At 34.5% G+C, this 10,517-nt stretch overlaps 1 protein-coding gene across 1 annotated transcript; it reads left to right on the top strand.

Annotated features, from left to right (window-relative positions):
- The first annotated feature begins 316 nt into the window (after positions 1–316).
- LOC120079842 (solute carrier family 40 member 3, chloroplastic) lies at positions 317–6,570 on the top strand. Its single transcript, XM_039034272.1, has 14 exons — positions 317–934; positions 1,349–1,583; positions 1,692–1,755; positions 1,882–2,006; positions 2,088–2,177; positions 2,322–2,501; positions 2,577–2,651; positions 2,871–2,972; positions 3,047–3,164; positions 3,249–3,395; positions 3,766–3,872; positions 3,963–4,076; positions 4,353–4,646; positions 6,065–6,570. Exons 1-14 carry the CDS (start codon positions 765–767, stop codon positions 6,071–6,073), a joined length of 1,830 nt encoding a protein of 609 aa, XP_038890200.1. The 5' UTR covers positions 317–764; the 3' UTR covers positions 6,074–6,570.
- Positions 6,571–10,517: the final 3,947 nt, after the last annotated feature.

The following is a 10,517-nucleotide window of genomic DNA, read 5'->3' as shown; positions in this document are numbered from 1 at the left end:
ACATAAAAAGACGAAAGGAATTTATTCCGTAGTGGAAAAAAATGTCTTTTTGAACTAGTTTTGCTAGGATTGGCGTTAATACATTCAAACATAACCGCTAAAAACTTAACACTCACCCAAAATGGGACGTCGATTTATGTTTGATAATCTCAAAATCACCAAAAAAAAAAAAAAAAAAGCTCAAGATATTTTTAAACCAGTACAACAAGGATTCAATCAAATCAAGCTCCAGCCTCCATTATGAACGCTCGTTAATTTCCATCTTAATTTCCATCTCAATTTCCTTTGTAAACTTGTTTACGCAATCCAAATTGTAAATTTCTAATGGCCCACGAACCCCAGTGTCTCCGAATCACACCTAACTTGAGGCTTAAAATGATCTTACGCCCCAAAGCTTTGAACCCTCCGCTGGATGCTACTCAGAACCAAAATCAGACACCACAAGGATAAGGTTCTTTCCCAGCTTCTTTTCCATTCTGAAAACCATCCATTCCCCACAAAACTTCTCAACCCATATAATTCAACAAGAATCAGATTGTGGGTTGGTTCCAATTTCAAGCATTTTCGATTGCCCATTAGGATTTGAGTTGAGGGGTTTTGATTTTGGTAAGGAAATCGTTGTGGGAATTCTTTTTTCATGTGTTTGAAGAAAACCCAGTTGCTGATTTGCGCTTGAAGGGCTGCATGAGTGGGGAAAACTCCATTTGTAGGCTCTTCAAGTTTGGGAGCTTGAACTTGAAGCAAAAGCAGCAGCAGCAGAAGCCATGGCTATTGGTTACACTCTTGCGCTCAGTCAGACCCACTCTTTCAGTTGTTTCAAATTTTCAATTCGTGAAGTTTCTTTATCGTCGCATTCTTCTAGAGTTCGCTATCGCTTCGTTTCTTGCCGACGGTTGAAGAATCTGAATCAGACTTGCATTTCTTCCAGCTCCCGGTAATGCCCACCTGCGATAAAATGAATTATATTGTAACTGTAAGAGGGAGCTTGACGTAGGTGCATTTGTTGTCTGTTATACCTTAGCTTAGCTAATGACTTAGCTGCTAAATATTTCTGTTGCTCATATAACAATTGATCATGTGAGTTAAGAGTTTGAATGTTCTGGTTGGTGAAATAGAGTTTTGTGCAACTGAGGAGCCTTAGGTTTGTGCTTTGCATTTTAATTGGATCCATTATCATGTTATGAGATAATGAAAGTACAGCAACTTAGGTCAATTGGTCATATCTTTTATCTACCTTCAAATTGTAATACATTTATGTTCACCAACTCCCTTTAGTTAATCTTGAAATATTGTTTTTATGTTGGGATTGGTGATTAACTATCTCTGTACTGGAAATTTTTGGCTTTAGGCTTCAGAGAGTCATTTCAAAATGTTCAATAACCAACTCCGATGTACAATTCGATCAAGTTGCTGTAGAAGATGATGTGCAAGAAGCTTTATCTTCTGTAGAAGCTGATTGTTCACTTGCAATTGTGCAATTGAATTCTGGATTCCTTGAGGCTGATACTTTGACTCTACAGACAGAACCTCTTAGTTTATTGACCGAAGGGACTTATGTCGATAGTCTTTTGACAACTTTGCCTGTATGCTGCCTTGGAAATTTCTTTTTCTCTATGATTTAATGCATTTGATTCGAAGATAATAGTTCAAATCAGTTAATCGGGCATTAAACCCTGTTTATGTAATTGTAGGTTTTATCTGAGGAGGAGCAGAATGTTCTTGCAGCGACTCCAGCTCATCCGGCTGGACTGTATGGTAAGAGTGATGTTTCAGCCATTGTTTGACTATGATACTTTTAGATATGAACTATAATAAGGCTTTTATATGGATCCTGCCGCCTGGTAGTTGTTTCCAACCATAAATAATACTTTTATCTTACAGCTTTATATGCCTCATGTATCGCGGGCAATTTGGTTGAACAGCTTTGGAATTTTGCTTGGCCTTCTGCCATTGCATTGCTTCATCCTAGTCTTTTACCAGTTGCAGTTATGGGATTCTTTACTAAGGTACTAGCTGTTCATCAAGATAAATCAGTTTGAATTATGGTGCAAGAGAAGTGCTTTCTAATATGTCAAAGGTGTCAACAGCTTGCATTAATAGTTGGAGGTCCTTTGGTCGGGAAGTTTATGGATAATTTTCCCAGAGTACCTGCATATACTTGCCTGAATTGTGTTCAGGTATCTTTGTACATTCAAATATGCTTAATATCAGAAGTCCGATACTAGAGCACACGTGGAACTTAACTAGCCGAAGCCATTATTGAACTCAAATTGAATTTGGCCTGGTTTTTATTACATTTAAGGTTTCTCTGTTTTCTTCAGGCTGCTGCTCAATTGCTATCTGCTTCAATGGTTATTTATGCCCATACTGTTCCACATTCTGCTGCATCATCATCCATACTTCTCCAGCCTTGGTTTATAACACTGATTTTTGCTGGTGCCATAGAGAGGCTATCTGGAATAGCACTGGGTGTTGCTATGGAGCGTGATTGGGTTGTGTTGGTAGGTTTATAAATTATTTGTATCCTTTTTATTCAAGATATGTCTTTAAAACCAGCGTACTGTTTTGATGTACAGTTAGCTGGAATCAATAGGCCTATTGCACTTGCAGAAGCTAATGCTGTTCTTAGTAGAATTGACCTTCTCTGTGAGGTAAATGGTGCTTCTGAACTAAGGTTCTTTTCCAGCTCCATGAAATCTTGATTTTCTGTTTGTTAATCAGAAATGGCATGCAATTGAACAAAAAGTTACCATTTAGGCATTCACCTTATATCTGTCCCCTACGTCTGTTAAACAGAGTTCCTGAGTTTGTGATCGGAGTATCTATATGAAAACTTGCACTCAATTGACTAGGGTATTCTTAATGTGCAGATAGTTGGAGCATCTTTGTTTGGCATTATCTTATCTAAGTATGACCCAGTAACTTGCTTGAAGTTCGCTGCGGGTTTAATGTTATGGTCCTTGCCAGTAGTGGTAATTACTTGTTCCCATGTTAATTAGATATTTTATGAGATGTAAGTTTGTTAATTGTTACCGTGTTTTGCTAGGTTCTACTTACGTGGTTAACCAACCAACTCTCCACTGGTGTTCTTGATCGTGCAAAATGTTTGCAAACTTGTTGCGGTGATCCTACTGAAGTATCTTCACTTGGTGCTGAGAGTATAAGTAAACCTTCACTAACCATTATGTAACCTAAATGAAGGCATTCTGATAGATTTTTCTTTCTAATATTAGTTTTTGTGCTTTCAGTGGATGTGGGTGTAGAAGTTATTAAAAATGGATGGAAGGAGTACTTGCAGCAACCAGCACTTCCTGCAAGCCTTGCCTATGTGCTCCTCTACTTCAATGCTGTCCTTGCTCCTGGCAGTTTGATGACAGCATTCTTAACTCAGCAAGGTATATTTACGACTCCATACTCTATGATTATCATATTTTTAAATTTGTTCTTCCAAGCAGGTGCAGCTTCAACATGTACCCACCTCTTATAGAACCATTAGCATTGTTATTCGTATAAAACCTTAGCTAGATCACGTTAACAGATTGCTGTACAACAAATAATTTAATTCCTTGATCCTTGAAAAGTTGGTGGATCCTAATTCCTAACTACTGCATCAATGACCATACCGCTGCCGAAAGCCCCAAAACTCCTTTATTTAGAACTCGTATTCCAGCAAAGATTATGTCTATTCCTTGACTTACTTTCTGAAACTTTGTTCTTCGGTTTTGAATGGCAAAATTTTTGCTTTTGGTTGGTATTGACTTACAGGTCTTAGTCCATCAATAATTGGTGGTTTTAGTGGATTATGTGCTTTCATGGGTGTTACTGCAACCTTTGTATCCGCAAATTTGGTCAGGCAATTTGGAATTTTGAAGGTCAGATTTTCTTCCGTGTTTATTCTCTTAATTACATGTGGTTCTATATCTTGGACATTGTCTCACGCACTTCCTAGTTACATTTGTCAGGCTGGAGCAGTTGGATTAATATTTCAGGCTGCACTTCTTACAGTTGCTGTTGCTGTGTACTTGAGCGGGTCTCTTTCCCGGCAGAGCCCTCTTCTTTTCTTCTTATCTATGATTGTAAGAATCTAACCCCTATACAGAATCACTTCCAGTTGGACAAGCTAATCTGATTTTAGATAATTGTTGTCCATAAATTAGCTTGTTTATATTCGAAATTTCACTATCTGCAATCTAAGTTATTATTATTCATAAGAGGAGAAGATTTGGCTCATCTTGCTTATAGGATGTTAATGAAACCTTAACATTCTAATTGATGCTGCTATTAGCTCAAAATTTGATGCATCGGATAATCTTTTTATCTTTTGTTTTCCTAAATAATTTTCCTACATGCAGGTTTTATCTAGGTTGGGACACATGTCATATAATGTTGTAGGGCAACAGATTCTTCAAACTGGTATTCCATCATCCAAAACGAACCTCATTGCATCAACAGAGGTCTCAGTCGCTAGTTTGGCAGAGTCTATAATGTTGGGAGTTGCAATAATTGCCAATGATACTTCACATTTCGGATTTCTAGCGATGCTGTCACTGCTATCCGTTGTTGGAGCGGCAGTGATGTTCTGCCAGTGGTTGTTGAATCCAACTGATGAACAAAGAAAACTTTTCTCTTTCAGCTCTCAGTTCGAGGTAAGGTCAAAAACTCATTGAAACTTTAACTCGTTATGCAACCAGTTAGCAACATATATCAGAAGCCAAGGGAAGTGGTATCACTGTCATATTGGAACTACTTCAGAAACTCTTTGTTGAATTAGCTTGAACTTTGGAGTCATTGTTTGATTAGAGACTCCAGTGTCATTGTTGACTGCTTATAGATGTCCAAATGAATTTTCTTACAAGAATTAGTTAGATCTGCTGTAAAAAAATTCATACATAAAGTAAACAGATCTGTCATAGAAGATAGATTAGAATTAAAGAGGGTAGTCATGGAGGTTGCACTATTAAGACCTCTTGTGGATTAGAAAAGCTGCTGTTTAGCTAAAATTCTTGTCTAAATGCGATTCTGTCCCTGTCGGTAGAGGTGGGAAACAAGAGCCAAAAAAATCATTACATTGGTGATTCCAAGGAAAGAAAAACCAATAGAAGTTAGTACATAGCCGAAGGATGAAATTGACCAAAGAAAGGATTCATAGAGTTTACCATTTTGTAGGAGTGGGAAGCTGATTAACAAACGTATAGGGGCAAAGGCAATCTGTTGTAGTTTGTACCTTCTCTATATTTCCATAACGGTGTGTTATATTGTGTCAACTTTTGAGTTTAAGCTCATATGGCTTTACTTTTGGACTCCATCTAAAAGATCTCATACCACTAGAATAGAGATGTTTCTTTACTTTTGTTTAAGGATCTTCCACACTTCTGATTAATGTAGGACTTGTATCCTCTTGATAAATTCCTTACAACTGACTATAATTATAATTAGTTCTATTTTTCTAAAAAGAAACCTGGAAGACGAATTAACATGAAGCAAAACCAGCCTAAGGCGGGGGAGGATTGCTCCCCTCCCAACAACTACTTGCAAAAAGCCTTCCAATCTAGAAGGATCAACGAGATGCCATTGCCTCTATGGATAGGATCATAGATATGAGGTATATAACTAGGTCTTCTGTTGTCAACCACGGACTTGAAGTTCTTGTCTATAGTTGTAGATGGATCGATTAGGGCCAATTTACGTGGATCTAAACGATAAGGTCATAATGACCCTTAGTTTTTTTTTTTTTTTTTTTTTTTTCCGATGAGAAATATTTCATGACCCTTAGTTTTCTTGTCAACCAAATATTGTAGGATCAAATGATTGTCATATGAGATTATTAGTTGAAGTGTAAGCAACCTGACCAAGACACTCACCAGTATAAAAGAAAAATTAAGAATTTTGTAGGATATGGATTTGGTACCATAAACTTCAAAATTCTAATAACTCATATTTTTTTAATGAAATTCTAAAAAGGAAATTTAGGGATATGACACGACACTAAAAGAAACATTTGCCAGTAACATGGAGATGATTATTATTGTTTAATGTTGCCTGACAATTCATTCAATGTTGGCAGATGTCCTGATGCTAAAGCTGTGTTTGACATAAGCTGGAGCTGTTGGATTCTTGATACATAGGACACAAATTAATATGTAAATTGGAAAGTCAAGCCCATACCATCCTCTCTTTAATGTGCTCAATTTACTTTGTGGGTAAATGAATACACAGTGAAATGAAACAATCCCCCCACAACATATTTCAAAAGCTAGACTAGACTCAATATCAATTCTGACATTGTACATACATTTCCTGTTCATGTTGTAAAGCAATCAGTTCATTTAGCTTGAATACTTTTTCCTTCTATAGTGTGGAGAATCTTTTAGTGAAGCTCCATTTTAACCAAAAAAGGGGAAAGGAAAGAAGAAAAGGTCCAAGGGTATCCTTTGATCATGTTACTTTTTCTTTTTAGCTGGAACATGGCAAGATTAAAGGACTGTTTATTGTTTCATGTTCTTCATTTCATTCTTGCATAGTAAATCATCATGAATCCATGATCTGGAAGGATCAAGATTTTTTACCTCACTTTCTCTTGAAAATTACTGAGATATATTTGAGTTTTGAAAAGAAGTCTGAGTAAGACTCTGAAGTGTTCAGTTTCTTTTTAGTTATGGTTCCATCTTCAGCTGATAAAAATGTGTACAAAAGTGCTGTTGCTTGATGGTAACCATCAATGGCTTAAATTGTACCTTATTTTATTAAATTTCTCTTCTCTGGTTTTCTGCTGGTTTCATGTTACTGAAATTTCAAGATGAGTGGCCAATTGGACTTCAGTTTCATAGTACTGGACATTTCCTTCCCCTCTACTTTACTTGTCCTTACTCATTTTGGCATTTATTGTGGGGAGGGGGGTATGCCTCATTTACTGTCATGAAATATTGTGATTGTGTTCAAGCCCACAAAGCCATTAACTCTTCTTGGTTAGCTTTTTCTTTTTTTCCACTCAATTTCCTTTCATCAGCCAGGTTAGTGAGGTTCAGATAACACTACTAGTGAAAGAAAGAAAGAAGAAAAAAGTCACCCTATTCTCCATTGTGCAATGGAATCTACTTTCCTTTGTATGTTCTTTGAAACCCATGCTTCCAACTTTTCCAAATTGAACCACAATCTCAATGGCAACTAAAGTGTAGAGTCGTGAACATGTTAGATCACTTCGGTCTTTTTTCGATATGAAACTAAATCGATTTAATTGATTGAAATAGACAAGATTGATTTAACTATTGACCGAACTACCAAAAGCCGACCAAACGAAATAGAGAAGCATCAATCTTCATGTCAAATATATATCAATATCACGTCAATTCTTGAAATTAGCAAATAGAAAAACAACAAATGATGTTGAGTATGCATTGACATTTTACAAGAAAGACCTTAATCGCTCTTAGGAGACAAAAATAATGTAATTACTTACTAATAACACCCTACATTTCTTTTTCTTGTCGCCAAAAGAAAGGCTTGATTCATGATCTTCAAACTATGATAGAAACCAAGCAGATTCAAGGACAGAAAGGAAAACAATCGTTCGCATCACAAACAGTTTCATCTTTCAATTCCAAAAAATAGCTCAGAGCCGAAATAAAACAATATACTCCATCCTTTTCTTATTTGAAACTAAGAGGGCGTTTGGACAACAGTAATGTAATGGATTTGTAATATAATATAATCCAAAATTCATGTTTTGATTGAACGTTTTGAACCCGATTTGTAATACAAAACTCATTCTGTTTCTGCAGTTTTCAACACAATCCTCTTTTCCATCGTTTTCACGCTTCACGATCCTATTATCATTCTATCTTCGATTACTCACACATTCCAACATCCCCGATCCTGATTATATTCCAACTCTCCAAGTCGTTCCTAGATGAATGTGCTGATCAAATAGACAAACAAATTGGAATTGATTTTTTAGTTTTGAAGTCCTGAGCACAAGAGCCAAGAGAGTAGAAGTCGATGGAACGTAAGTGCGTGCATTGGCCGTTGGGCAGCGGGCAGCGGCTCGTAGAGGTCACGCAGCACTTGGCCTCGTAAGCCTACAAGGTGCAGCCATCTACTCACGTGCACCATTTTTTTCAATTCCTCTTTATTTGTTTTCATGACTCCCTTTTATATATCTCATTAAACTTAGAATTCAACCCTTTTGTATACTTTCGTTCATCTTAATTGCAATACACTATTTCGATCCCATATCGATAAACTCGGTTAAAATTTGTGGTACAAATTTCATCTATATGTTCTCGAAAAGTTCTTCAACCATCAACATAACTTTCACTACATATATCTTATGTAACTGTCAAGTTAATACTTTGTGCAAACTAGTAGAATCGCCTAACGTCGCATCCTCTATCATGATGTGTATGTATGTACACACATACATATGTTCGAAAGGGCGGGGTGATGCTAGGATAGTGCCTTACCCTGATTGCTCAATTGTTAACCGAGTTAAACCATTTCGACGATCCTTCTTTTTAAATAAAATAATATTTATTTATTTAATACATAAAATGAAAGTCTCATTTTTCGTATTTTAAGATTAAAAAACATTTTGGTATTACGATGGTATCTACTTTTTTTTTATTATTAAATTTGAAAATTTATGTCTTCTAAACCTTGAATTAGAATTCTATGTCAAATGATAACATGAAAATCTTATTAGATAAATGCTGAATGATTTGGTAAAATGTAGTAATAGATAATGGAAAAATCAAAATAAAATAAGGAAAGTGCGAGGTTGGAATAAAAAAAACCACGTTACTGATTTGACATTGTTGTTAATTAAAATTTCATTTATCGATATTAAATTATTGAGTGAAATGATTTGGTCAATGGTCTATTTTAATCCTTTAACAGATTCTAATTAACTCAAATCATTACTTTACATGGTGAATTCTTTTAAGATAATATATGTATATATATACACATTATTAATCCAATACATTAAAGTGCAAAATGGACATGGTGATAAATAGAACGAAAGAACTTACCAAAATGAAACAAAAAATTAAGGCTCTACTTAATTACCATTTAATTTTTTTAAATTAAACTTATTAATTATCATCTTTTATTATTATTATTATTATTATTATTATTAACTCTAAAGAGAAAAGGATTTTTTTTTTTTTTTTTTTTTTTACTGTGGAACTAAGGGAAATTCATTGGAATGATTAATATAGTGAACCTGTCAAGTGAGACTAAGGGTCTTTTCAAGAACAAATTTTTAAGGTACTTTTTTTTTTTTTTTTTTTTTGAGAAATTTTTTTAAGGTACCTGGTAAAAAACACTTTTGAGTATTTGGGCTCTGAGTTGAGATATGATGTCTGGAGTTCATAGAGTTCATATATTGTGAAGTTCATATGTCTGTGTTGGAGATGCAGAGTTATTTAGTCTGAGTTCATATTTTTGTATTTTGAGTGCGAAATTGAGTTTATATGGCTGAGTATCTAATACAGTTTTCGAACTCTAAATAATATATTTTAAGATCACTATTTTTTAAAAAAAAACTTTTTTATTCAATAGTTCTACCTATCATTGTTTGAATAAAATATGGATTACAATTTTTTTCTTTTAATTTTTAAAACTTTTATTTATTTATTTATTTATTTATTTCTTTTTTGGACTATAAACAACAATTATCTATTACATTTCTGGTAGAAATATGATTATAAAATGAAAAATTAAAGCAAAATCAAAACTTTTGATTCTAACTATTTTTTCTCCATGAATTTCATTATCATCTTATCTTTTTCTTCTTCTTCCTATTGTTGTTTATATTTTTACTATATCATGAATTTTTTAATTACATCTCCACATCATCATAACAACCAATGAATGTCCCTCATTTTCCTCAACAGTTTCATTTTCATTTCCTCTAAATTTGGAGGATTATCAGAGAATAAATCTCTATTTTTCACTAATTCTTGCTGGAAAATGTTTATAGGAAAAAAATTTTCATTTTATCTTTTTTTTTTTTTTTGTATATGTTACATACTTTTCAACTACATACATACTTTTCGTCTAAGTATTCTTAATATCGTTTGATATGTGAATTCAATACGTATAAATATTGCAATTAATATAGATAGAATAATATTTTTTATATAATCATAACCCTACAACATACTTTAACAGTCATCAGTCTTATAATATTCGGAAGTGGTTGTCGAAGTTGATTATCGAAATATGATTTTTGCTGGAGTTTGTAGTCGGAGGTGGTTGTTGTTGGAAGTTACTAATGTGCAGCAGAAGAAACAAGGATCCATAAGCATCTAATTCATTAATTTTGGCAGAAAAGAATACATGTTTCAACAGAAATTAAATGGGTTTCATGACATACCTTTGAAGAACTTCCTCTAAGCTTTGATTCAGCTGCAAATGTCCACAGAATATTGTTGAAGATCACCCAAGATCTTCCCTACTATCCTCTTGGAGCTCAAGATTGAGTAGTGTGACTCAAAATAAGCTGGAACTAAGGGAAT

The sequence above is a fragment of the Benincasa hispida genome, chromosome 6 (genome assembly GCF_009727055.1).
Source record: "Benincasa hispida cultivar B227 chromosome 6, ASM972705v1, whole genome shotgun sequence".
NCBI lineage: Eukaryota > Viridiplantae > Streptophyta > Magnoliopsida > Cucurbitales > Cucurbitaceae > Benincasa > Benincasa hispida.
This window is presented reverse-complemented; position numbering and strand designations above follow the sequence as displayed.

What these genes read in the sequence shown, in the direction of transcription:
- LOC120079842 (XM_039034272.1), top strand. Translation starts at nt 765, where the DNA reads ATGGCTATTGGTTACACTCTTGCGCTCAGTCAGACCCACTCTTTCAGT. An exon ending in TATGGTCCTTGCCAGTAGTG is followed by an intron (nt 2,973 to 3,046) that starts GTAATTACTTGT and finishes GTGTTTTGCTAG; the next exon opens with GTTCTACTTACGTGGTTAAC. An exon ending in ACTTGGTGCTGAGAGTATAA is followed by an intron (nt 3,165 to 3,248) that starts GTAAACCTTCAC and finishes TTGTGCTTTCAG; the next exon opens with TGGATGTGGGTGTAGAAGTT.